This window comes from Bos indicus x Bos taurus, chromosome 16 (genome assembly GCF_003369695.1).
Source record: "Bos indicus x Bos taurus breed Angus x Brahman F1 hybrid chromosome 16, Bos_hybrid_MaternalHap_v2.0, whole genome shotgun sequence".
Taxonomy (NCBI): domain Eukaryota; kingdom Metazoa; phylum Chordata; class Mammalia; order Artiodactyla; family Bovidae; genus Bos; species Bos indicus x Bos taurus.
Window position 1 is genome coordinate 41,221,934 of NC_040091.1, and position 26,735 is coordinate 41,248,668.

Sequence of the window (26,735 nt, forward strand, 5' to 3'; positions counted from 1 at the left end):
GAGCACCCTGTCCAGGAAGCTGTCTGCCTGGCACTGCTCCCCGCTGCCCAGGGGCTGTGACTTGACACAAGCACACAGGCTGGTCCCTGTCCCAGTCCCTCTTTTGAGTCTTCACCATCTCAGGGGCAGGAGAAGGGGGCGAGTGTCAACAGAGCAGCCTGATGGCAGAGAAAATGGATCACAGGGGCTGGCTGGCAGGGGCAGGCACCCTTTAGGAGAGACAGAGAAGTGGCTGGGGTTAAGAAGGGTGTTTTATTGTCCTTCAGAGTTCTTGGCCTGGGCTCTCTGTGGCCTGAGCCTGCACTCCGCAGATGGGTGGGGCTCCGATCTGTTTTCCTTTCCATGACAAGTCACAGCTGCAGCTGGGCCCCCTTCTCCGCCCCAGGTCCACCCAGTGCTGGGGCTCTGGCAGTTTCCAGCCTGCTTCCAGGCCTCCTGAGGCCTGCCTTGCTCCAGGGCCTCATGCTGCTGCTGGCTCTGGTCCTCAGGGCCCTGGCTGCCAGACACTGGTGCCACTTCTTAAAGGCCTGGAATCAGGGAGGGAGGTGCTCTTTGGCTCCCTTCCAGGTCTGTGTGGTCAGTACTGGGCCCAGATCCTTCTGTCCCTGAGGAAAGAGAGGGCCCTTCCCTCTGCCCCAGGCCAAAAGCCCTGGCTCAGGATACATGTGATCTGTGACCAGGGAAGCTAGGCTCTGCATGTCAGGAAGGGGTGACGCTCAGCAACCCACAGCCATCACGGGCTGGTGTGACCAACAGCTGTGTCACGGGCCAAGCCTTGTTCTCAACCAGTGACTGTAGGGCTGGGCGGAGCCCTTGGTCACCAGCTGAATTAAAGAATCCAGGCTGTTTTCTCCTAACAGAATTGATCCGTCCTTGAAAACGGAGAGGCTCTGGGGACAGCCGCCAGGGAGGGTGCAGCTCAGGAATGCTCAGGTGTGGCCCTGTTGGGAAGGGCCTGCTGGAGATGGGGCCCCTGCCGGTACCTGGGAAAGGACCCGGCCATCCTCCTGACTCTGTAACCGCTGAGCCACCTGCAACCGCAGGACGCGCCACCGCCACAGTCGCCAGGCCCATCTCAGGTGCCGCTGCCTGAGCTGTGGGGACAGTTGCTAGGAGGCCCTGAGCTGGGCCCACCGCTGTCCTTGGCAGCCCCCAGCACCCCAGCTGCCTCTCCCCACCTGCAGCCCTGATGGAAGAGGGGGCCATTCCCTCTGCTTCAGGCCAAAAGTCCCAGCTCGGGGGAAAGGGGGTGTGACAAGGGGATGTCATCTGAGATGTAGTAACAGTGCAGGTCCCTGGGCCTGTTCCCAAGGTTTCAGGCTTGGTAGGTTCAAAGACCAAACTTGGAGAGACAGCGTGTCCAGGGGTTAGGGCTGGGAAAGGGACGGGATGGGCAATCAGCGTGGGGTTGGGAAGGGGCCCCCCACTCACCAGAGTCCGCACCAGCCTCTCCGCCCCCTGAACATCTACCCAGCGCTGCCACATGGCTGCCTGGAGGCTGGCCTGCTGGGAGCTCTGCAGCCGGCGCAGCCGGGCCTCAAGTCGCCAGCACTGCAGGTATTTCCTCCTAAGGGGAGAGGCCTTGGTGGGTCCTGATGGCCATTACAACTTCCTCGTGGTCAGGATAAAGGGCAGAGCTCCAGGCCTGGGCCTGTGCCCCTGGGATCCTGTGGGACGAGCACTGGCCGGGGAGGGGTGGGGGCCCAGGTCTGGCCAGGGTCAGGCAAACCCTTCGGCCTGTCCCCCATCTTCATCTCTCCCTCTCTACGCACACCCTCTGCTCCTACCCAAGATGCCTTGTCTTGCCCTCGAGGTCTCTGGTTTCAGAGCTGCAGTCCCCTCCTGCCCCGGGAGGGCGCTGGCCCGAGGTCCAGCAGGCGCACCTGGGCCCCTGCAGCTGGAGCTGGGAGGTGGGGCAGAGGGGAGGCTGGCTGTCACCTGGAAAGGGGAGTTGGAAGAGGTTAACACATCACTCAGGGGAGGAGACTTACCGCCCCGATGCTTCTGGAGGTTGAACTGTAAGAGAAGGGTGAACAAGAAATGGTATTGAGCGAATGAAGCCAGTGTCTCTGCTTCCACCACAGCTGCCCAAGTCTCCTGTGGCCCAAAGAGAAGGAACCGGGTGGGGCGGGAGAAGTTGTCATTGTTTTCCCAACATTGGGAAATGTTCCAGAATAGGAGATGGGTAGGGAAGACAGTAAATAGAAAAGACAGGTTCGTAGAGAGCTCGATGCTGATTTCCAGGCCTGTGAGGGCTGGTAACTGACTCACCGCTGCACTTCAGACCTCATTTATCCCCAGAGGGAGGGTCTCCTTACTCTGAGCCCAGGACGCTTCTCCCCGCATCCGTCCACTGGGGCTGCGGTGCTGGGTTGGGCTGGGTCCCATGGCCCATGGCCTGCAGCTGCAGGTCTGAAGGAACAGAGAAAAACCTGAACCCCAGTGACCTGGCAGGATTCCTTTTCTGTCCTGCCCCAGCCAGTCAGGGGACTTCCTGTTTGTGTGTGCACAAGTGGGACGGTTCACATTGCCTCAGGTTCTCCTGTGAGGCTTCCAGAGGAGACAGGAAAGGGCCAAGAGTAATGTGGCCCTTGGTACACGCCACTGCCTCTTCCCACATCCTCCTATGTGGCTGGAGACTGGAAGGCAAGTGGACTGATAAGAGCTGCTGCTCAGAGCCTTCCTGTGTCAGGCACAGCCTGTGAGGTGGGCATTTCTCTCCCTAGTTAGTGACATAAAATTAAAAGTTACTTGTTTGAGGCCCCACCTCTCCAGAGTGGTTTGACTCCAGGGCTGGAGCCCCCAGTGACTGCTCTATACAAGTGGGGGCGGGGGGTTCTCAAAGGGAGCCTGTGCCACCAAGAGATGGCATAAAGCCTGTCCCTGTTAAGTGAGGCCTGCCTGGGCACATGTGTGCATTCGGTAGAAAGAAGGGGGCCTGGAATTCACCCTAGTACCACTGGCCATTCCTGGCATCTACTGTATTTTGTTTCTACAAGCCTCAGTTTCTCCATCAGTAGATGGGATCCCTGCCTGCCTTTGCTGACAGGAATGGAAGTGTTTATAAACATACTCTGAAAATAAAGTTGTCTTGAAACACAGGTCTAGAAAGAAAATACCCAGAGACTTCAAAATCTGCAGTTGCCATAGCCCCGCATAGGTGAAAATGCAGATTCTGCAAGTAGCCAAAGCTAGTCCCTTTCAATTCCACTTAAATGACTTGAATCTTTTTTCTTAGAACCTTCCTAGAGGCTATGGCATGCTTCCTGGCATCCTAGAGTAGGATTCTTGATGCTGCCAGTCATCTAGAGGAATACTGTGTGCCCTGCAACGAAGTGTCCCTAGACTGCTGTGCAGTGGCACTGTGGCTGGAGTGACGCTCTCACTGTGGCTTCTCCCCTCCTGTTAGGCTACCCAGCTCTTTGTCACCATTTCTACTGAACTCGATTACCTATGTTGATCCTAGGCTGCACCTTGACTTGGGAGTTTAGGTGTCTGCTCTTTAACAGTTGCCACCCAGGGTGTGCCTTTGTAGCAGACTGCACTGGCCTGGCACTTGGCAGGTGCTCAGTAAGTATTTGCTGATGGTCCCACAGTTGGCTGACTGCCAGACCAGAGGCTGTCTGAGAACTAGTAGGGGTGGTGTCCACAAGGCCACTGGGATCCTGGAGAAGCATCCAGCCACCCTTGCCACCTGGGCTGAATCAAGCTGATTCTGAGGCCACTGGCCCTCGGGTCATTTTGGACCTCCCACCTGACCCAGCCCGGCCTCACCTGGCTCTTCAGGGCTGGAGGGTTCATCAGCACCAGGAGGCGCCCTCTGGTGGCCATCCCAGGCCAGCGCCGGAGGCTGGCCCTGGGCCTGGCCGGGTGGGCTCTGCTGGCTTTCTGGACCTCCGCCTGTGGTTCTAGCCACACTCTGAACAGCGCTGTCTGCCACTGGGCCCAGTGGGTTCGCAAGAAGCGCCTGGGCCCAGCCTGCTGGAAGTGGGTGACTGCAGTTCGCTGGACATGGCCCTGAGTCGCTGACTGGGTCCAGGTCTCTTGGACCCTGGGGGGAGGGAGGAGCCCACACTGAAGTCATCGGGCCGGGACTTTCCAGTGGGTCCAGGCAAAGCCCCATGCCTGTGCTCCCCTCCCTCATCCCTCTCCTGTTGAAATCAGGTTCAAATGGGCATGGAGAGCGGCAGAATATTACATGTGGGGACAGAAAGCGGGCCTGCCCACTGCTCCTTTGTTCCCATCCCCCCACAAGCACTGCTGTATATTTTCAGCACCTGGTGTGCGTCTGGCCTGAGCTGAACTGAGAGCATGCCCATGGTAATCCTGGGACCACCCTGCAAGGCAGGCCTGTTATCTTCCTTTGACCTTCAAAGTCAGACTTGCCCAAGGAGGGAGTGGCTGGAGAGTACAGAGCTGGCATTTAACCCCACGACTAGCTGCAATGACCAGGATGTCCTATCCCATGACCCCTAGCCCCCTGAGCCCCACCACTAGCCATCAAATACCCTGTACCCTGACACTAAACAAGTTCAAGGTCTAAGCTGGCCCCACACAGTACGGGACTGCCCTCAGGTCGAGGGCACCCACCTGGCGCTCAGAGTTGGGACAGCATGGTCTCGAATGACCTGGTGCTGGCAGGACTCACGTGCCCACAGCATCCAGCAAAAGGCCTGGGCCCTGGAGCTCTCTCCTGCCTGCCGACGGGCCGTGCGACACAGGCCTGGGGCCACTCGCCTTGCAACGAAGGCCTGCTGGGCCCAGGTCCTCCTCAGCTGCCTGTCTGCCTGGCACCTCTGCTCTCGGCTTCTCCAGCAGGAGGCCTGGGCCACACGCAGCTCCCAAGGCTGGGCTGTGGCCGCTGGGGCCTCACTGGCAAACGTGGCCCTGGGTATCCGTCTGCTCAGATCATCTTGGAAGGCTGGATGCTTGGCCCAGGAGGCTTTCACGACTCTACACCAGGCCTGGAAGTGGCTGCAGAACGGGCAGAGGAGGAGCCTAGGTGGCTTCCCAGTCAGAAGTCTCATTTATTCAAAGTTCAGTTCAATCGATCAGTCGTGTCCAACTCTGCAACCCCATGGACTGCAGCAGTCCAGTCCAGGTATTCAAAGCTACACCTGAAACTCGTCCACAAACCATCACAGGTTTTACACGGTTTTGTATACACAGCCTCGGTGCCTTAAGAACATCTGGACCAGACTTCCCTGGAGGTCCAGTGGTTAAGACTCTGCCTTCCACCCACTGCAGGGGGCTTGGGTTCAATCCCTGGTTAGGAAACTAAGATCCCACATGCAATGCTATGCAGCATGGCCAAAACAAACAAAAAAATCAATAATTTCTTTTTTTTTTAAGGAAAAGAAATGTGGACTGATGTGTGACAGGTGAAAGTCCTGGCTTTCATTTAGGGGCCTCAGCATGCGTGCACCCTGGCTGCTGAGGGCAGGCTGCCTGGGACGGTGTGGGAGCCTGGTGGTGTGGGTCCAGGTCCCCTACATCAGGGGAACAGCTACACCCTGTCTTCCCTCACACGGCAACTCTAGGGCAGGAGGTCAGTGAGGGGACTGTGGTCAGAGGGGCCAAGAAAACATCAGCTACTCTGCAGTGAATGGTTCACTGCCCCTGTGGGAGCACTGAGAATGCCTGTGAGTTTGTATAGAACCAACCCTGGGAGAAAACATGATCTGTCCCCTTCTGCTTTTAAACACGCGCCCAGGTAATTCCCTGGTGGTCCAGTGGTTAGATCTCCATGCTTTCATTGTCAAGGGCCCTGGGTTCAATCCCTAGTTGGGGAACTAGGATCCCACAGGCTGTGGGGGTGTGGCCAAAGATAATTTTTTTAAAAACCACATGCATCTATGATCTGTAGATGTGTGTCACTAGACCATCTCTGTTTCAGATTTCACTCTCTTCTTTGACTATGGAATTCTCCTGTGCTGTGATTCATTAAACAAGATGTGGAGTTGGAACACATGTTCCAGTGGCTGTTTGAGGAATTGGTTCCCCCATCTTAGCTGTGAGCTTTGAAACCAAAGGGCTGACCCAGCCAGGAGGTGGAGACCCAGGGCTTGTCAGGGAATTGGGAGGGGTTAGGGGCTTACTATCCCCCATCTCCTGAACAACATGGAGAATGGAAGCTTGGTGGTTTTTGACTCCAGGCTGGGGTCTCCCTTCATGCCCCTGTTGCCTGGATGCCAGGTCTCCAGCCTGGCCTGTCTCTTGAGCTGCAGAGGCCACCCAGCCTCCCATCCCTAGGCGCTCTCCCTGCTGCTTCTGGGGTGGGGATGACCCTCGCACTCCCACCCCCAGGCCCACCCACCTCTGCAGTAGGAGCTGCTCTGGACTGGCCACCACGGGTCTCCGGCGAGCTGCCGCCTGCTGCCAGCCCCAGAACATGGCCCTCCGCAGGCCCTGGAGGCGGGCCTGCACCCACCGCTGGCACTTCTCTTGCAGGAATGCCTGTCCTGTGGCCAGAGAGATGCTGAGGTGCCTCTGAGTGCTCATTCCAGCCTCAAGCCTAGGCCTTGGGGAACCATGGGCCCCTGCTCCGCCAGCCTCAACCCTCTACCCAAGCGGGAACGGCTAACTGGGTTAAAATTCTCCCATTACAGGTGTTCTACTGGTAACTAAGCCAACCAACTCATAGAGTTCTTTTTTAGTTTCTTGATGATGTTTAGGAATCAGGAGAATTCACACAAAAATATAGATTTCCAGCTTTTCTGTAAAAACAAAGGTCTGGCAACACTGGGTCAATATCCCTGGGCAACAATTGGGTCAGGGAAGCTGCTGTCCCCAGTGGACAGGACATAAATTTCTGAACATCCAAGTCCCCACCTGCCAGCCCACTGATATGACATTGGAGGAGTGAGAAGCCTCTAAAATGGCCCCACTGACCCCTGCTTTCTGTGCTGGGCTCTGAGGACCACCTGACTCCTAAAGGCCAGGTGAGGATGATGAGGATGCAGATGAAGATGGTGATGATGATGGTAACACCCACAAGGAGCTGGGTTCTGAGCCAAGCACTTCATGTGGATTGTCTTATAGAATCCTCACCACCACCCTAGCAGGTGGGTACCACTGTCCCCATTTTATGGATGAATAAGCTGAGACTCAGGTTAAGTAGCTTGTTTAAAGTCCATACAGTCAGGGAATGGAAGAGTGGGGAGTGTGAACCCAAGCATACAGCATCCGCACACACACACCACACCCCGCCCCCCACACCCTGGTCCCAATCTGTCACCCAGTCCATCACTGGAGTCTGTGCTAGAGGACCTGAATCCTGGACGTCCCTGCCGGACCTTGGCCCCTCCCTCACCCCTGGTGCCCCGTCCCAGCCCCTGACTCACTCTGCCAGTAGCAGTGCCAGTGGCCCAGGGCACGTCGTTGCAGTCTCCGGCCCCGTTCCCGGGCCCGCAGCTCCACCTCCCGCTGCTGTACCAGCCGCTGCCGCCACAGGCCCAGGGCAGCCCTGCCCCTCCGATCCCAGGCCCAGCGGGCAGCCAGCTCTCTCTGGGCCCCTTGGGCTGTTGCCCAGTGGCTCCAGTCAAGGAGGACGCTGGAAATGGGAGCGTCCACCCTCAGGTGGTCACTGCCACCCTGGGCCAGCCTGGCCCTGCCCTCCCCTCCCCTCAGCAGCAAGGAGGGGCTTGGGTGACCCTTTCTCCTGTTTCCATTATGGAGGAGGAGGGGTTGCTAGGGGCTGGAGGGCTTCAACGCTACCTTGAGGGTCATGCTGACAGGTGGTCAGGATACAATGGGACCCCAGACGCCCGATGCCAACTGCTGTGATGAACAGCGCTGTGAACTAAGTGCTTACTAATGCTAGGTACTGTGCTTGCTAGGGGATGTGCGTGCCCCTACCTCACTGAGGCCCACCAGTGAGAGCCCTAGTATGAACCCCATACAAATGGGGAGATAGAGGCACAGAGAGGTTAAGCAACTTGCCCGAGATCACACAGCTGGTGTGGGACAAAGCTGAGATGACCACAGCCATGAAATTTCTGGGAGAAATGAATACTCTCCCTTACATGATCCCTACCCTCCCCCTCATGTCTCACAGCAGGGCAGGGTAGGAGGGCAGTACCTGAGTCTGGGGAGTGAAGGGGGGCCCTCTAGGATGCAGACCCCAAGGAGACGCAGATGGAAAAGCAAGGATTTCTGGGAAACAGTAAATCCACAGGGCTGGGGGCGGGGGCGGGCGGGGTGGGCGGGCAGCATGGCTCCCCTGCCCTGGGAGGGGTCCCTACCGCCTCTGAAGCGTGCTCTGGTGCCACCTCGCTGCGTCCCGGGACTGCTGGGCCCGCGCCCGCCAGAGCAGAAGGCATCGCCCCTGCTGTCGCTGACCCGCTGCCCACAGAAAGCTCAACTGGAGCATCTCCAGGAGGGCGGGGGCCCTGGAAGCCTGGGGAAGGAGTTGTGGAGTCCTGGGTGCCCTGGCTTGCCATCGTCTCCTCCCCCGTACTCCTCCCCACCCTCTGCCCCTCACCTTGTCCCGGGAGCTTCTCCGGTGTGTGCTGTGGCCTGGCGGTGGATCTGGGGCCGAGGCAATCCTGGTGCTGCCCGGATCCTGTGCTCTCAGGCGCCAGCCCCTCAGGATGTGCCGCAGTGCCCGCCACTGCACGCCCTTGAAGAAAGAGCTACAGGAGGGGGCAGGGGAGTGCCAGGGTCACACGTCACCTGTGGCTGGGGCTGCTGGAAAGGCACAGAGCTGGGCACCACCAGACTGGCTGCACACTGGGACCACCTGGGACTCTAAGAGATACCGGGGTCCACTGGGGCCCCACCCCTGAAGATTCTGCTTTACTGGTCTGGGTGCTGCCTGGGCTTCCCAAAGTCCCAGGGTGACCTTTATGAGCAGCTGAGGCCAAGAGCACAGCTCTACCTGCTGTGATCACCTGCTTGATTCTCACCACACTCCCGGTGTGGGGGGGGACATGCAGTTGATGGGGGGTGGAGCCAGGCCCAGGCCCCCAGACCCAAGACTCAAGAGCCCACACCAGTATTTCTGCCTTCACTTGGTTCCAAAGGTAGGGAAACGGAGGCTTGAGGAAAGGTCATTTCCTCAAATGCCAAACAGTGGCAAACCTGGGATCCTAGCACTGGTCTCAGGCTACAGGGAACCCCAGACATGTCGCAGGGAGATATGGACTGTGCCCTGGTACCCAAATGCCAGAGGACAGCCTGGCAGAGGGAGGGCTACATTCTGAAGGATCACGGTGAGTTGAGTTTCCCTGGAGTTCCAGCATTAAAAGAGACTGAGGGTCCAAGTGGACCAAGTGGGTGTGGGGCTGATGGATGCCAGGCGTACAGCTTTTAAGGACAGAATTCTTAACCCTGCAGCTGCTAATTTTCATTCCTCCTGACATCCTACTAGTGAAACTGACCCCTCCTAACCTCCACCAGCCCCCTCACCCACAACCATCAGCCCGGGCCCTGAATCCCAGCATCCTGTCTTGTATAAAAGCATCATGAAGAAGGTCTCACTATAGGGACTTTCTTGCTGAAGATTCAGTGTGATTTAGAGCACAGTGCTTGACCCCTCTGAGCCTCAGTTTCTCCAGCTGTGTAATAAGGCAACTGTGCTGTGTATTGGTCGTTCAGTCGTGTCCGACTCTTTTCGGCCCCAAGGACTAGCCCACCAGGTTCCTCTGTCCATGGGATTCTCCAGGCAAGAATACTGGAGTGAGTTGCCATTTTCTACTTTAGGGGATCTTCCCAACCCAGGAATCAAATCTGCATCTCCTGCATTGGCAGGCAGATTCTTAACCACTGAAGGGAAGCCCCAGTAAGGCAACTGGGGTCAGGGAAAAGTGGCTCACTTTTATTCATTTAGAGTATCTACTCTGTGCATACAGGCAGTCCAGGCACCTGCGAAATACTGGGAGGCACTGGTGAGGAGACAGACATGGTTTCCCACTTAACTAGGAGATGGGTGAGATGTGGGTTCAGGTTCTGAGGAGGGAGTTGAGCATTAAACCAACCTCCCATCAGGTTCCGGCCATCCTGGTGGGATTCCATGTCTGTGCCCCTGGCACGCCCTGCCCACCCTCCCCACCCCCTGCCACCAGCTCTCTGCTCAGCCACTGTCTCAGTGTCCCTGGGTCACCTCCCACAGCTCCACACCCGCTGGGCACCACAGGGTGCCAGGCCCCAGGCTGAGACCACAGGAAAGAGCAGGATGCCACCTGTTCCTTATGGAATGCTCCATCATGTGCTGAGCACTGCTCGCACGCCCACCCTAGGTTCCCCCAGACCCTATCCCAGGTCACAAGCTTGTGGTCACCTACTTTGCCTGCTGGCGCTGGGACAGCCGCGTCCTCCAGAGCAACAGCACCCGCTGGAGGGCCAGCTTCCGGCAGGCTTCTTGCAGGGAGCCCTGGCCTTGCTCCTGAGGCAGCACCCGGGCCGCAACCATCAACCTCAACCCATGGGCTGTGGCCCCTCCAGGGACTGAGCTGAAGACAGCCATGTTCCCTGAGAAGTGGACAAGAGAGGAATCAGTGACCTCTCTCTTCCTAAAGCCATTGGCGGTCACTGCCTCAGCCCCTGAGGACCCCTCTCCTCATGGGCACTGCCCCCTCCCACTACCTCCAAACCCTCCCCCATCGGGACACCTAAAGATCCTGTTTGGTCTGAGGTGCGGGGGCTGTGCATCCCCCTTAGATTCGGGGCTTCCCAGGAGTAGGGGCTACATAGCCCTTCGAGGTGGAGGATGGAACGGGTTTCTTCTCTAGAGGAGCTCATGACAGCGGCCAGGATGGGGGCCACCAAGGCCTGCTGCTCCAGGGACCCTCCCAGGTCTGCCAGGCCGCACCCTTGAGAAAGCTCCCAATCTCATCACCTCCCATCCCGAGAATCTGTAAGTCAACCAGAGCAACTGCAGAAGGAGCTGAAGTGGCGCTGTTTGCTGGGTGCGGGGAGGGGAAGCCCTTTGGCCAGCCGCTCACTCACCTGCCTTCTGCCAACAAAGGGACAGCTGGGCCACCTTCGCCCCATCTGAGGCCCGGAGCTGCTTCATCTGCATCCACTGCTGCAGGCACGTCCTCAGGGTCCCTGCCTGGCGGTTGGCCACGTGGTCCCGGTACCGGGTCCCTCTTTGCACGAAACGCTGCCAGGCCCCAAAGCACCTGGATAGCCAAGAGAAAGTGCTGGTGTTCATCGTAGTGACAGCAGCTACAGCCACCGGCCATGTGCCAGACACACCACTGAGGCCCTGGGCGAGCCACTCACCTCACTGAGCCTCGGCTTTCTCATCTGTAAAATGGGGCTGCTTTAAGGATAGTGAGGCATGCCGTCTGCTCAGGCCACACCACCACCACTTCTGGGTGCCTGGCAGTTCTTTGCTGCCTCCTACCTGGCCTCCCACATCCACTGTCATCCCACCCCTCTGGTCAGTGCCTACACCATAACCAGAGTAATATTTTTCTTTCTTTTTTAAAAAATTGTATTTTTATTTTTTGGCCATGCCTCAAGGCTTGTGGGATCTTAGTTCCCCGACCAGGGATCAAACCTGTGCCTCCTGCAGTGAAAGTGTGGAGCCCTAACCACTGGACCCCCAGGGAAGTCCCTAGATGTCAGGAAGCATTTAACAGGAGGCTTCCTGTGTGCTGTTTTGGATCTGTCAGGAATTCTCTATTCCTTATTAATTCCTGAATATTCAGGAATTAAGAGGAGAGGCAAGCCTGTCCCAGGGGCTGAGGAATCCAGGCATTTCCTTCGTTAGTTTTTCTATACGGTGATAAGTACCCTTTTCCTTCTTGTGAACCATATGGTAAAAGTGATTATTTACAACTCTCTCTCTCTTTAATATGGATCGCCTATGTTTTGTAAGTCTGGAACTTTAATCTTTATCTTTGCTGAGAATAACTACAGTATATATGCCCACACCATGTTGATTAAAACACCTTTGTTCCATCAGAGCTTTGGTCCCCGTGTCTTGCTTTCTCTCTCTGTCTCCCTCTCTCTCTTTTCCAAGAGCTCAGAGGCTCTCTGAGTTCACTTTTCTGCCCAGGCTTCTAAGACCCTCTCGAGAAGGCGCTCTGCGCCTTCACCCCATTGAGAGGGTGCCTGAGGCCTCCTTGAACAGAGCAAGCCCTGTGCCAGGGGCTTTATTGGCTTTCTGTGTAAACCAAGGAATATCAGCCTCTTTCTCTCTCCTTTACTTTCTTATTGATCGACTCCGGACCACCAGGTTCCGGTCCATTAAAGGACCTCAACATCTAGAGAAATATTTTTCAAGTGTTAGTCGCTCTATTGTATCTGACTCTTTGTGACCCTGATAGACTATATCCCATCAGGCTCCCCTGTTCATGGGATTTCCCAGGCAAGAATACTGATGTGGGTAGCCATTCCCTTCTCCAGAAATCTTCCCGACCGAGGTATGGAACCTGGGTCTTCTGCATTGCAGGCATCTTATTCTCTTGCTAAAATCCTCCAGCAGTAGTCTCCTTGCTCTGATGAAAATTTCAACTGGTCCCCACTGCCAACAAGGCCCTCTCTGATGATCTGCCCCCCAACACCATTGCACACCTTTCCAACTTCATCTCAGACCACCCTGGCCTCCAACTCTGTACTAACAGGGTTCCAACTTGACCGTCCTTCTTTGAATTTTCCATGTTCCCCTGTCAGAGGCCTTTGAACATGTTGTTCCCTCTGCCTGAAGCTCTTGTCTGCTCTCCCTCTACCAGTCAACCATGCATCCTTCCCATCTCTGCTGAACTCCGGTCGAGGTCAGCTCCCTTTGTTAGACGGTCTCACAGAGAAATTCCCTAGTGGTCCAGTGGTTAAGAATCCACCTGCCTATGCCAGGGACATGGGTTCAATCCCTGGTCTGGGAAGATCCCACATGCCATGAGGCAACTAAACCTGTGCAACACAACTACTGAGTCTGTGACCTCTAGAGTCAGTGCTCTGCAACAAGAGAAGCCACTGGTGTGAGAAACCTGCACACTGCAACTGGAGGGTAGCCCCCACTCACCACAACTAGAGAAAGCCCTCGCAGCAATGAAGACTCATGCAGCCAAAAAAAAGTTCTCACAGAAAACTCTATCAGGGGATGCAATCAGCAAAATGCAGACAGTGGGAAACTATCAGACAAACAACCTGATTTCTTCAACAGATCACTGACAGGAAGAAAACAACAAAAAACTCAGAGGGAACGCCATAGACTAAAAAGACTTTTGACGATTCCTCAACCAATGGCAGCACATGGGCCTTATTTAGATCCCGATTCAAATGAATGATAACAACACATAGTAGAAGTGGAAATTTTACTGTTGACCAGCTATTTCTTGGTGTTAAGGAATTATTCATATTTCAGGTGTGATCATGGTATGGTGGTACGCGCGTGCTCAGTTGCTTCAGTCCTGTCTGACCCCATGGACTGCAGCCCACCAGGCTCCTCTGTCCATGGGATTCTCCAGGCAAGAGTACTGGAGTGAGTTGCCATTTCCTCCTCCAGGGGATCTTCCCAACGCAGGGATTGAACCGGTGTCTCTTGTGTCTCCTGCATTGGCAGGAGGGTTCTTCACCACTAGCACCACCTGGGAAGCCCATGGTATGGTGGTTCTGTTGTTTAAAAGACTCTGTTTTAGAGATGCTGCGGAGGTATTTACATATGAAATGACAGGATGCCTGGGGTTTTTGTGGGGGAAGTAGCTAGGGTACAGATGAAACAAGTTTTCTCAGGAGGTGATTTTCTTGATGGGTACATTGAAGCTGTTTATTCTGTTTTCCTACTTTTATGTAAGATAAAAATGTCCCATAATAAAATAGTTAACAGGGAAAAAAATCTTCATGTAGCTCTGTGTTCCTTCCCTTCACAACACTTAACTTGGGTGGTATTCACACACACACACATCCTTTGTGATTGTTAATTTCCTTCCTATCTGTCCCTGCACTGAGTCATGGGTTCCATGGGCCTTAAGCTCTGCTTATAATTGAATCCCTGGCTTCCCAGGTGGCTCAGTGGTAAAGAATCCATGGTACATATACACAATGGAATATTACTCAGCTATAAAAAGGGATGCATTTGGGTCAGTTCTAATGAGGTGGATGAACCTGGAGCCTATTATACAGAATGAAGTATGTCAGAAAGAGAAAGACAAATGCTGTATATTAATGCATATATATGGAATTTAGAAAGATAGTACTGATGATCCTACATGCAGGGCAGCAAAGGAGACACAGATGTAAAGAACAGACTTTTGGACTCAGTGGGAGAAGACAAGGGTGGAATGATTTGAGAGGATAGCATTGAAACATGTACATTGCCATACATAAAATAGATGACCAGGGCAAGTTTGATGCATGAAGCAGGGTACCCAAAGCTGGTGCTCTGGGACAACCTGGAGAGATGGGGTGAGGAGGGAGCGGGGCGGGTAGAATGAGGGGAACACATGTATACTTGTGGCCGATTCATATTGATGTATGGCAAAAACCATCACAGTATTATAAAGTAATTATCCTCCAATTAAAAAAAAAAGAATCCACCTCCCAATGCAGGAGACACAGGAGATGTGTTTTGATCCCTGAGTCAGGAAGATCCCCTGGAGGAGGAAATGGCAACCCACTCCACTTGCCTGGAAAATCCCATGGACAGAGGAGCCTGATGAACTGTAGTTCATGGGGTCACAAAGAATCAGACAGGACTTAGCAACCGCGCACGCATGCATAAATAAATCCCAGCCCCTGGGTGGTGTCTGGCAGCTCTTAGTGTCTCACTAAATGGTGGATGTATTCACTTCTTATTTTCATTGGTCTCTCAACACCAGGAGTCAAGAATTGACTTCAGGGGCTTCCCTGGTGGTCCAGTGGTTAAGACTCCACACTCCCGTGCTGGGGCCCAGGGTTTGATCCCTGATCAGTGAACTAGATCCCACATGCTGCAACTAAAGATCCTGCTTGCCTCGACTAACACCCAGTGAAACCAAATAAATAGATATTTTGTAAAAAATGGACTTAAAAGGCCTCTCCCAGCTGCATCCCACCCTCTGCCTCAGGGAAGGTGGTCCCCATCCTCTCTTCCCCCTACCTGCAGAGCCAGGCTCTCCGATGCTGAGGGTCCAGTGGGGCCACCCAGGCTGCACCTGCAGCAGGAGAACGCCAGGTGTGGGGGGGCCTCCCCATCCTCTGAGTCCTCAGCGTGGCCTGGGAGGCCTCTCCCTGGACCCCCTTCTCCTGCCTGGCCCATTCCTTCTGATGGCACCACAGGAGGAAGACTAAAGGGAGGGAAGAAGGCGGGAAGAGAGAGTGAGTGGAGGCGAGCAACAGGGCCAGGAGGGACCACTGAATCCTGGGATGCCAGGCTGAGTGGCCTGGGACCAGTCAGTCACTCTCCATCTCTGGGCCTCAGTTTCCCCATGAGTGAGTCATGTCTAAGGACTTCCCAGTTCTAACATACAAGCTTCTGTCTGGCCTGTGTCCATCTTCCATGGCACACAAATGCGGGATGTGCCCCTCTCCTACTATGTGTCCTTGAGCTGGGCACTTAATTTCCCTGTGCCTCAGTTCCCCGTCAGTGAAATGGGCACAATGCCTTGCCAAGGTCACCATGAAACTTAAATGAGATCTTGTCTGGGAAGTTGCCAGGGTAGATACTCAGTAAGCACTCACTTACTCACTGAGGAGCCCTTAACCCCCCTGCCCTGCCCAGTGTGGGGGCCTGGGCCTACCCTGCCTGGCTCCATGTGCCCAGTGTAGGGACTCGGGCCCTGCCCTGCCTGGATCCATCTCCCCCTTTCCCCAGAACCCCACGTCTCACCAGCCAGATGTTGCAGAGCCTGCAGGATCGGGACTCCCCTCTCTCCTCCATCTGGCCTCAGCCCAGAACGCAACAGAATCGGCTGGGCTCCCGCCTCCTCTCTCAAACTCCCTGGACTGAGAGTGAAGTTGCCCAGGTAGAAACTGATGCCCTCCCTGGCCTAGGGAGGGCACCCAGTCCCAACCCATCCACCCCAGTCCTGAAGGACCATTTGCTGGCAGGAGCGAAGGTGCGCTGAGCCACCCCCCTGTTCTATTCCAGACAGTACATTCTGTTCCTGATATGTGAGTAATTTGTGGGGAGGGTTCTGCTTTTGCTGTAATCTCTTTAATACTATTTGGATTTTTTTACAACAAACATGCATTAAAATAAATGTTACTTAAATAAATATTTTAAACACAATTGTTTAAAAATAAGAATGGGACTTCCCTGATGGTCCATCCAGTGGTTAAGAATCCACCTGCCAACAGGGAACATGGGATCAATCCCTGGTCTGGGAAGCTCCCATGTGCCTTGGGGCAACTAAGCCTGTGCACACGACTACTAAACCTGTGCTCTAGAGCCCGAGAGCCGCAGCTACTAAAGCCCATGAGCCTAGAGCCTGCGCTCCACAAGAGAAGCCACCACAGTGAGAGGCCTGAGCGCCACACAAAGTGTAGCCGCCACTTCCTGCAACCAGCGACAGCCTGCAAACAGCAACAAAGACCCAGCAGAGCCCAAAATAAATAAATAAAATCTTAAAAATGAAAAAAAGAACAAAAACAATACATCGTTGGAACAGAAAACTGAGGAACTGAAAATAAGCATCTTAAACCTCACTGCCCCAGAAATGACCACTATTTCCATTTGACCTTTTTTGGGGGGACAGGGGAAAATGAGATTTACTTACTTATTTTTAACAGTGGTAATTAAAATACACATAAAATTTACCATCTTAACCATTTTAAGTAAATATTCTAAACACGATTGTTTTAAAATAAATATTTAAAACACAATAACCATTTTAAGTGAACAGTTCAGTGGTGTTAACTAATTCACACTGTTATGCAACATTTTAATATTTTTCCTTCTGGTCTTTTTTCTATGCACTATTTTTCATTCATAGAAAACAATATCTTGGGTACTGAAGTGAAGTGAAAGTCACTCAGTTGTGTCCGATTCTTTGCAACCCCATGGACTATACAGTCCACGGAATTCTCCAGGCCAGAATTACTGGAGTGGGTAGCCTTTCCTTTCTCCAGGGAATCTTCCCAACCCAGCGATCAAACCCAGGTCTCCCGCATTGCAGGTGGATTCTTTACCAGCTGAGCCACAAGGGAAGCCCAAGAATACTGGAGTGGGTAGCCTATCCCTTCTCCAGCAGATCTTCCCAACCTAGGAATCAAACCAGGGTCTCCTGCATTGCAGGTGGATTCTTTACTATCAGGGAAGCCCATTTGGGTACTATTTTTTCTTTTTGTTGCCACACAGTTTGTGGAATCTCCCCAACCAGGGACTGAACCCAGGCCCTTGGCGGTGAAAGCACAGAGTCCTGCAGCAAATTCCCACTGGCTGTCTATTTTACATACAGTAATGCTTATGTCTCAGTTTGCTATATGATGCAGGGAGCTCAGACCCGGTACTCTGTGACAACCTAGAGGGGTGGGATGGGGAGGGAGGCTCAAGAGGGAGGAAACATATGTATACCTATGGCTGATTCATGTTGACGTAGGGCAGAAACTGGCACACTATTGTAAAGCAATTATCCTCCAATTAAAAATAAATAGAAAAAAAAAATTTTTTTTTTTTTTAAAGCACAGAATCCTAACCACTGGACTGCCGGGGAATTCCTTCTTAGGTACTATTTTGATGTGGGGGAGCTGTGCTGGGTCTTCATTGCTGCATGGGCTCTTTTCTAGTTCTGGCAAGTTCTAGTTGCAACTAAATGCAACTACCCTCTAGTTGCATTTGAGCGGGCTTCTCATGGCAGTGGCTTCTCTTGTTGCGGAGCACGGGCTGTAGAGCACACAGGCTTCGATGTTGTGGCATATGGGCTCAGTAGTTGCGATTCCCTGGGCTCTAGAGAAGAGGCTCAGTACCTGTGGCACACAGGCTTAGTTGCTCTGCAACAGGTGGCATCTTCCCAGATCAGGGATTGAACCCATGTCTCCTGCATTGGCAGGTAGGTTCTTCACCACTGAGCCACCAGGGAAGCCCATTAGGTACTGTTTTTTAACCCTCTTTTTTTTTTCTCCCAGCATTAAAAATACCCATATGCAAATACCCATAAAGCTACTTCTAGAAAGGAGGATAAGATATATAAGGAGGGAGATGAAACTTTTGAATTAACTGAAATACTTGCAACTATCTTCAATGTTTTTTCAAATCAAGCATGCATTCCTATTATGATTATTATAATAGGAAAAAACACCAATAAAGATATGGAAACAAAAAATAAAAAAAGAATGGGGAGGAATTTTTAAAATCTTGATAAACATCATATTGAACAGTTGCCAAATGTTTATCACATGGTTAAATAACAATTTTCTCACTTGATGTTGGATAGTGAAGTTTTCATAGGTATAAATAATGCCACGATGGACATCCTTTTGCACAAATCCTTGTCCACATTTGAGGGGAAGTAGGGGACAAGAAGGGAAGGCCACAAGCACTGTCCAGGTCACACTGACCAACCTGGGGTGTCCCAGACTACCTGCTTCTCCAGGCACCATCCACCACAGGCTTCCTTCCTGAGGGGCCTTGGTCCTGGTCTCCCCCGGAGGACAGAGGTCTTGGCCCAGCCTGGACGTGAGGCTGCCCTTGTTTGTGCTGCTGAATCAAGTGTCTCCACTAGGTCAAGAGAGAAGGGGAAGAGGGACGTTGGCTGATGCCTCAAATGTGCTCTGAGCGGGAAGGGCAGAGACAAAGTCAGACACTGTGGTCTTAACCAATTAGATGCCCTGCCTCTTTGGGAATGAATGGATGGATGGATGGATGGAGAAATGGAGCCCAAGAGGCAGGGTTTTCCTTGGGAGACAAAACCTGGAGCTAGACCCTCCCAAAGCACTTTTCCTAAGGAGGGACAAACACTGAAATGCCCTCCCAGTCCTGGCTAGCAAACCTCTAGTGAAAAATTGTTTAATCGCTAAGTTGCGTCCAACTCTTTTGACAGCATGGACTGTAGCCCACCAGGTTCCTCTGTCCATGGGATTTCCCAGGCAAAAATATTGGAGTGGGTTGCCATTTCCTTCTCCAAGAGATCTTCCTGACCCAGGGACTGAAACTGCATCTCCTGCATTGAGGGGCAGATTCTTTACTGCTGAGCCACCAGGGAAGCCCCTAGTTTAAAAAAAAAAAAAAGCAACCACTTAAATAGCAGTTTGCTATTTGCTTGCTATGTGCTAGGCAGGATTCTGAGTTCCTTATATTTATTAATTTAACCTCACAACAGGGCTTCCCTGGTAGCTCAGCTGGTAAAGAATCCACTTGCAATGCGGGAGGCCTGGGTTCCATCCCTGGGATGGGAAGATCCACTGGAGGAGGGCATAGCAACCCACTCCAGTATTCTTGCCTGGAGAGTTCCCATGGACCGAGGGATCGCAGAGAGTCGGACACGACTGAGCTAATAAGCACAGCACAACCTCACAACAACCTTGAGAGGTATGTACTATTGTGAGTGCATTTCAGAGCTAAAGAGACTAAGGCACAGAGAGGTCAAGTAACCTCCCCAAGATCACACAGTGAGAAAATGTGGAGGAAAGGAAAGTGGTGGAAATAGGATTTGAACTTGAGCAGAGTTCAGTCACCTGTCTGGGCTGATGCCTGCCCGCTCTCCTGCTAATCACTCAGGGGGAACAATCTGTTCCCCAAGAGAACCTCCTCCCCAGACACACAGGTGTTTCATCACCTCCTCATGCCCCAATCTGGAGGTTCCTAACCTTCTGGAAGGTCCGGGCCAGCAGAGCCTGCGTGTGTCGCTCCCATGCCGCATCCAGCTGGGCCTCCCGGAGCCACAGTCCCCACCGCAGTGCTCGCAGACCCCTGCGTAACAGCTGCCGCCGGCCCAGCGCCACGGCCGCCGCCACTGCCCGCTGCCGCTGTGCCCAGCGCCACCATCCTCTGAAACATCTGGACAGCCACTGCCAGCTGGGGACAGACGAAGCTGACCAGGGGTGGGCCTGGCCCCCAGCCCCAGAGAGCAGCTGGAGGCTCAGCACCACCCACATTGCCTTTCCAGCATGGAGGGTGATGCTCCACCCCAAGGCAGGAGGGCTGGCGGGACACTGGGAGGACTTTCCTCTGCAGAGGGCTAGCCTTGGAAATCCCATAAAAAAGGGCTCCTGGAGGCGGGGGAATGCCCTGTTTGACTGCCAAGAGTGCAGGGCAGCCTGACAAGTTTCAGATCCCAGGAAGCAGCAGCCCCCACGTTCCTGTCCTTAGGGGCCTGGGAGGTTCCCTCCCCCTTAAATTCTGCAAGGATCTGTCAGCTGGGCCTTATGGCCATCAGGCCCGAATCTGCAGGCAAGTGGGACAGGAGCTGTTTCCAGAGCGTGGCCTCGGTCCCCACACCACAGCACATATCCTCACCGGCCTAACTCAGGCTCCAGGTTCACAGTGTTTCTGGGTTTGTTCTTGGAAAATAAAAGAACACAACACACTCTCAGGCCGAGAAGCAAGCAGGACTAGATACCCCCTGCTAAACCTGCCTGCCCAAGGCCTCCCTTTCGAGGGAGGGTGACAGGGTAGTGACAGCCATCTTGGAGTGAGAATTCCTGGGAGGGAGGGCAGCCCCCAACCCAGAGTCCCCTAACTCCCAGACTCCTCTGGCCCCTACCTGCAGGGCACTCCTCGTGGAGGCTATGTCTGGCGGCCCGGAAGTTGACCTTTCTTTCTCCCTGCTTATCCGCTCCCTTGGGGCCCTGTTCTCTCCTTCCTGCCCAGGGAGGATGCCCCAGGCTGAACTGGATGAGGTTGAAAAGCAGAGTCTGGCCTCCCTGCTGGCCGCCCCTGGAGGGAGCAGGGGGTCCCCCCTCTGCCCCCAGCCGTGTGTAGTCCCTGGGGAGCACTGCTCTCCTTGCCTTAGGGGGCAGGCAGAAAGGACCACCTGCTCAGGGTCAAGGGCATCCCCAGGCAGCATCTCCAGAGTGGTCCTCAGTGATGCATGCTTGCTGCTTGCCTGAGAGTCTGAGAGACGCTCCTGGGCCCCCTGTGTCTCTGGGAAACCGGAATTTCCCCTGAGGCCTCGGGAGTGTCTCCTCCTCTCATCCCAGGAATCAAGAACAGGCTGGCAGGGCCGGGAGCAGACAGGGAGTGTCTGGCCAGCTCTGGTCCAGAGCTCCTGCCGCACAGGGCCTGGGGGTTCCCGGGATGCCTGGCACCTGAGCCTCACTGCCTCGCACTCCAGGCGTTGCACGCAGACCAGCAGCTGGTGAATGGCAGCTTGGGATGGGGCCTGAGACGCGATCTGGGCAGGGACAGCCAGGTCTTTCAGGGTCAGGGGTTCCCCCACGAGCCTGGAGGTCCAGCCCCCCAGGCCACACTGGGATCTGGGGTCTGACCATGTGGGCCCTTTGAGTGGGGCCAGCCCCGTAGTAAGCTTGATGTCTGGGCAAGAGGTATCTGTGGCCAGCAGCCAGGACCGCCTCAGATTGGAGGATGGATGAGCCAGTGGCCCTCGTGGTAGGGGGCTTCCCTGGGGCATCAGGTGGGGCGAGAAGCTCTCCTGAGGCTCTGACCAGAGTTGGGGACTGGTGAGATGTCCACACTCAGCTGTGTGGGTCTCCCTGGCGCATAAATTACTTTGCTGGATCGCAAAGTCTTTGGCTGTCCCTTGGGGTCTCCCAACCAAGGACTGCAGGTTGACCTGCTGCCGGAAACTTGAGTTGGTCAGCCGGCCGGTCGTGTCCCTCAGGATGAGGCCCAGGCTGGGGCTGGGGCTGCGGCTGGTCAGGTTGCTCTGGACTTGGCAAGGTTCCTGGCACAGTGCTGTCCCCAGGCACGGTGTGGCAGCAGGTCCTGCCCTCTCAGCCGGGCCCATGGGCACCCACCGGCCGTGTCTACTGCCCAGGCCGACACCCAGGCTCTTCCGGAGTCTCCATGGCTCTAAAGAAAGGACAGACAGTTATGTGCTGGGGGAGGACTCTGTGGTCAGTGCTCGGGAGGGACAAGGGAGGGAGCCCAGAGTCCAGAGGTCTGTGTCAGCTATTGTCCCGGGTGGACCGATGGATGCACCCCAAGAGCAGCAACCTGGCATCAATGCAGGGAATCAACGTGGGGATGGGGCAGGGGCTCGGAGGAGGGCAGCAAGAAGCAGGGAGAGAGTGGGGAGGTGGCTGAGGGGTGTCCCAGGTGACAGGTGATGGGGCTGGGATGGGGGCAGTAGGGTGGAGAGGAAGCAGATCAGATCTGCTGAGAAGGTGAAGGCGTAAAAGAGGGTGAAGGGGAAAGAAGCATCAAGGACAACTCCCTGGTGTCCAGCTTGAGCAGAGGTGCTGGGTGAGGGGGTGGCTCACAGCTGGAGTGAGAGCAAGACCCAACACATTAAAGTGAAAAGGGAGCTGCTCTGGGGACCAAGGGCATGGGGCTTAGAGCCCTCCCCTACGCAGACACCACCCCCACCACCCCTCTCCACTGCCACCAGTCTCCCCAGCCCGCCTCCCTTCCACCTGGCCTCTTGGGTGCTGGTGAGATGCCTGGGAGGGCCTGGCAGGTAGAATGGGCCATGGAAGTTTGCAGACTGGAACTAAAGTTCAGAGAGGTTAAGTACCTTGCCCTATGGTCACACAGCTAGAACACAGAGAAACTGGCGTGTGACTTGGAATCTGAACTAGTTCTTGGGTTGCTCCCACTCTTGGCTGCACAGCTCTGTAGCCTTCTGGAATCCCCAGGCACCTGAGCAGGAGGGTTCCCCAGCCCACCACTGCAGAGACCTAGCTCTGGGGCTCCTGTTTCCCCCTTTCTCACCTCACGTCCTGACTTCCTGATCCTCCCTTGGGGCCTGGGCTGGAAGACTTTGTCCTGGTCCAGTTGGCCTCAAACAGCTAATCTCAGGAATTAACAAGGCCCTGGGCTGGCCTGTCTGCAAAAGGGGCTCTGGGCGGCTACCCAAGGGGGCCCTGCTCTTGCCACCTCTGACCCAGACCCACTGAAACTCTTGCCTGGCCTCAGGGAGGTTGCCGGCCTGGGGGGCACATTCTCCTTGTAGCTGGCATCAGGTCTCAGCTCCATGTGCTCCAGGGCAAAGCTGGGGGCAGGGGGCAGTGATCTTGTTCCACACCACAGCTGGCGGTCCTATTTGATTAGAGGGGCTCTGAGGGGTAAGGACAGAGTACCCAGCTCTTACCCAGCCATGCGCATCCCTGGTCCCCAACCCCACCCATCACCAGCATCCCTGGCTGACCTGAGGTCCAGCCTGGCTGTCCTGTTCAGGGCTCCTTTGGGTCTCCTCTCCCCAGCCCCCTACCACCCTTTTCCCTTGTCATTTTCTCGTGTCTTCCGGCACCCACTCCTTCTAACACTGATGACAGATTCCTGTGGACTGCGCATCCCCAGCAGCCCTGTCAGGTAGGGGCTCTTTCTTTCAGAACTCCAGGCAGGATTGAGTGCCCCTCTTTGATTCCTGTGGCCACTTCCCAACCATTCTCCCTCTGTCTTCTCTAGAATGTTCTGGTTCTAAGCTCCAGGCGAGCCAGCAACGAAGTTCTAATAATTTATTTCTTGAAGATGTCAGCTTCGGCTCACTGTCACTTTGTCCAACACACACCTAAGTTCTGGGTGGTTTTACCCTCCATGTGGACGAGCCCTCTAATTCCTGGTCTGCAAGTCCTTGACCTTCTTGCCTCCCACCATCTTGTCCTTCACCCAACCTCAGCCACCGGTGCCCAGGGTCCCCCCAGACTCTGTCATCCTCAATAACTGCACCCCTCCCTAATTTCTGTTTCAGAGCCCACACCCATCTTTCCAGCTCCCTCCTCTGGACCTTGCATGAGACCTGGTCCTCTCTTCTCATCACCCTTTGTCCTTTGATCCTAGATGTCTCTCTCCTGCCTCCTGCAGCTTAGCCATCCAGTGTCCTAACCATCCCCTCTGTGCACTCCCAGCTCCTCCTCTCTGCCACTCACTCAGAAAAATGACAACACAGGTTAAAGTGACTAAAGGAAACCCTACAACTGCACTGGTGGCCTTGCTCAGAAAGTACCACCTCAGCCTCAAGCGGGGCCCCAAGGCTGCTGGAGAATCAGACTCTGGTCCCCTCCTCCCAGCCCTCCCCGATGCTAACTCACACTTTCTCTGCTGTTCTCAGGCCTCTGCCACCACTTCTCTGCTCACCCCCTACAGCAGAACTTGTTCCTATTTTATCCATCAAATAGGGACATCAGAAGAGAAATGCTGGCACTTCCTAGCAGTCCAGAGGCTAAGGCTCCATGCCCCAGTGCAGGGGCCTGGGTTCTGTCCCTGGTCAGGGAACTAGATCCCACCTGAAGGTCTGGATGCTGGGAAAGATTGAAGGCAAAGGAGAATGAAAGGTTGGATTGAGTGAGGATGAGCAGAGGATGAGATGGTTGGGTGGCATCACCGACTCAATGGACATGAATTTTGAGTAAACGCCAGGGGATAGTGGAGGACAGAGGAAGCTGGCATGATACAATCCATGGGGTCACAAAGTGACAGACATGACTTGGTGGCTGAACAACAACAAAAGCTGCAATTAAAGGTCCCGCGTGCTGCAACTAAGACACAGTGCAGCCAACCAATAAATAAACAAAAATAAATAAATATATATGTATAAAGAGAAATGCTGTTAAGTGTCCCCACTTGTCACCTTTGTATCCATAGTCTCTCCCAGCCCCTCCGCCATCCTGTGTGGTCCCACCCCCAGCCTGACCCTCCTCTGTGCTCCAGAGGCCATCCTGTCTGCCCTGCCCAAAGCCAGCACCTGGGGCCACCACTGGCCTCTGAGGTCCCATCCTGTGACTCAGAAAGAGCACCTTCGATCCCTATAGCCCCACAGCTGATTCAGCCCCCCACCCCCACCAGGACACAGAGCTGGGGTGCAGGACACAGGCTATGGTGTGTCAGGGCCTTGTCCCCGCTCCTTAAGTCACTTCCCCCACCATCAACACTTCCCCTTTCTTGACTGATTCATTCCCATCAGCACTTAAACGGTGGTTATTTTTTTCCATCTTTAAAAACAAAAACACCAAACAACAACAACATTCTCCTTTTGAGCCTCCAGGAAGGACCCAGGCCATGTCTTCCCTTCTCATCACCCCCAAATCCCAATTCCTTCCCCACCTTCACCTCTGCTGACCTCACTGCACTCAGGCTCCTCTCACCCCAAAGATCCTTTCCTCTAGGTGACCTCTGGGATGCTACACCCCTGGCCGGTTCTCAGCCCCCAGCTTGCAGGATCTTAGCTTCCTGTTGTTTAGTCGCTAAGTAATGTCCGACTCTTTGCAACCCCATGTACTGCAGCATGCCAGGCTTCCCTGTCCATCACCAACTCCCAGAGCTTGCTCAAACTCATGTCTATCAAGTCAGTGATGTCATCTCATCCTCTGTTGTCCCCTTCTCCTCCTGCCTTCAATCTTTCCCAACATCAGGGTCTTTTCCAATGAGTCAGTTCTTCACATCAGGAGGCCAAAGTATTGGAGTTTCAGCTTCAGCATCAGTCCTTCCAATGAATATCAGGACTGATTTCCTTTAGGATTGACTGGTTGGATCTCCTTGCTGTCCAAGGAACTCTCAAGAATCTTCTCCAACACCACAGTTTGAAGGCATCAATTCTTTGGTGCTCTACTTTTTTAATGGCCCAACTCTCATATCTTTACATGACTACTGAAAAAACCATTGCTTTAACTATATGGACCTTTGTTGACAAAGTAATGTCTCTGCTTTTTAATATGCTGTCGAGGTTTGTCATAGCTTTCCTTCCAAGGAGCATCAAACCCAGTCAAAGTGTGGAATTCTAGCCACCAGACCACCAGGGAATTCCCAGCCCTCTGTTTTCTGAAGGCAGGACACTGTTACTCAGTCTCCTCAGAGTCCCTGTCTCCCTGACTCCAGGTTGCCCCTCTCAGTTTTCCTCCCTCCCTCCTGCCTGTTTTCCATTCTCTTCTGCTGGTTCCTCCTCCTCTCCATGTTCAATCCCAGCCCCCACTCCCACTCCCCTGATGCTCGTAACCCCAGGTGACCTTAGCCTCAGACATTTCTCACCCAGACTCCCACCCCGCTCTTCTTCCAGAAGGACGGCTCCATCGGGACATCCTGACTCCTTACTCCCTCACCTCACATGCAATCCATCAGCTAACCCCATCTGTCCTACCTTTCAAAGACACTCAGAATCTGCCACTGCTCCCCGCCTCCATCCTCACCTCCCTGGGTCAAGTCACCCTCTCTTCTTGCCTCCTAACTTGTCTCCCCACTTCTGCCCTTGTCCCCACACCCAAGAGCCTCCTTCCCATGGAGGGCAGAGTGACCTGTGAACACTGAGATCCAAGTGTGCCCTGACTCAACTCAAAGACTGCCAAAGTTTCCCCAACCTACTCAGTCCTCAACCAAGGCTTTGAAGCCCTACCTCAGGGACCTTGTTTTTTATGTACAAAGTGACGATGGAACACAATCCCACTCTTTGGTTATGCTTGTCTATGGCTGCATATGTTTACTCTCTGACCCCTGCCCTACGCTATCTGCTCCCCACCCTTAGCTTACCCCACCTCCCCCAACCCCCACTCCCTACCCTTGTTCTCTCTGCTCTGAACACATCAGCCTCCTCCATGTTCTTCCAAAATGCTGTGCATGTTCCCACCTCAGGGCCTTTGCACTTGCTGTCCCTTCTGCTCAGAACTATCTCCCTCCCTCCCACCCTCCCTCATTCTTTCAAATCTTGCTCAGACTTCACAGGGAGCCCTTCCCTGACCACTCCCCCGCCCCTTTCCACAGTACCCTCCCTACTCCCTCTTTTCACCCTGCCTGATTTTTCTCTATGACTTTTCTCCAC

The 26,735-nt window shown here is 54.2% G+C and overlaps 1 protein-coding gene across 1 annotated transcript; it reads right to left on the reverse strand.

Annotated features, from left to right (window-relative positions):
- Positions 1–233: 233 nt before the first annotated feature.
- C16H1orf167 (chromosome 16 C1orf167 homolog) lies at positions 234–22,963 on the reverse strand. Its single transcript, XM_027564105.1, has 20 exons — positions 22,894–22,963; positions 20,815–21,838; positions 20,571–20,697; positions 19,675–19,965; positions 18,450–18,586; positions 15,758–15,912; positions 15,029–15,215; positions 10,948–11,123; positions 10,284–10,470; positions 8,483–8,633; positions 8,244–8,398; positions 7,344–7,552; positions 6,317–6,461; positions 4,591–4,974; positions 3,775–4,051; positions 2,319–2,412; positions 1,807–1,938; positions 1,432–1,536; positions 984–1,094; positions 234–535 (listed from the first exon to the last, which is right to left on the reverse strand). The coding sequence occupies exons 1-20, from the start codon at positions 22,961–22,963 to the stop codon at positions 351–353; spliced, it is 4,302 nt and encodes a 1,433-aa protein (XP_027419906.1). The 3' UTR covers positions 234–350.
- Between the last annotated feature and the right edge of the window lie 3,772 nt (positions 22,964–26,735).

What these genes read in the sequence shown, in the direction of transcription:
- C16H1orf167 (XM_027564105.1), bottom strand. Translation starts at nt 22,963, where the DNA reads ATGGAGCTGAGACCTGATGCCAGCTACAAGGAGAATGTGCCCCCCAGG. An exon ending in GGCTCTGCAACATCTGGCTG is followed by an intron (nt 15,216 to 15,757) that starts GTGAGACGTGGG and finishes CCCTCCCTTTAG; the next exon opens with TCTTCCTCCTGTGGTGCCAT. An exon ending in CGGAGAGCCTGGCTCTGCAG is followed by an intron (nt 11,124 to 15,028) that starts GTAGGGGGAAGA and finishes TTGGCTATCCAG; the next exon opens with GTGCTTTGGGGCCTGGCAGC.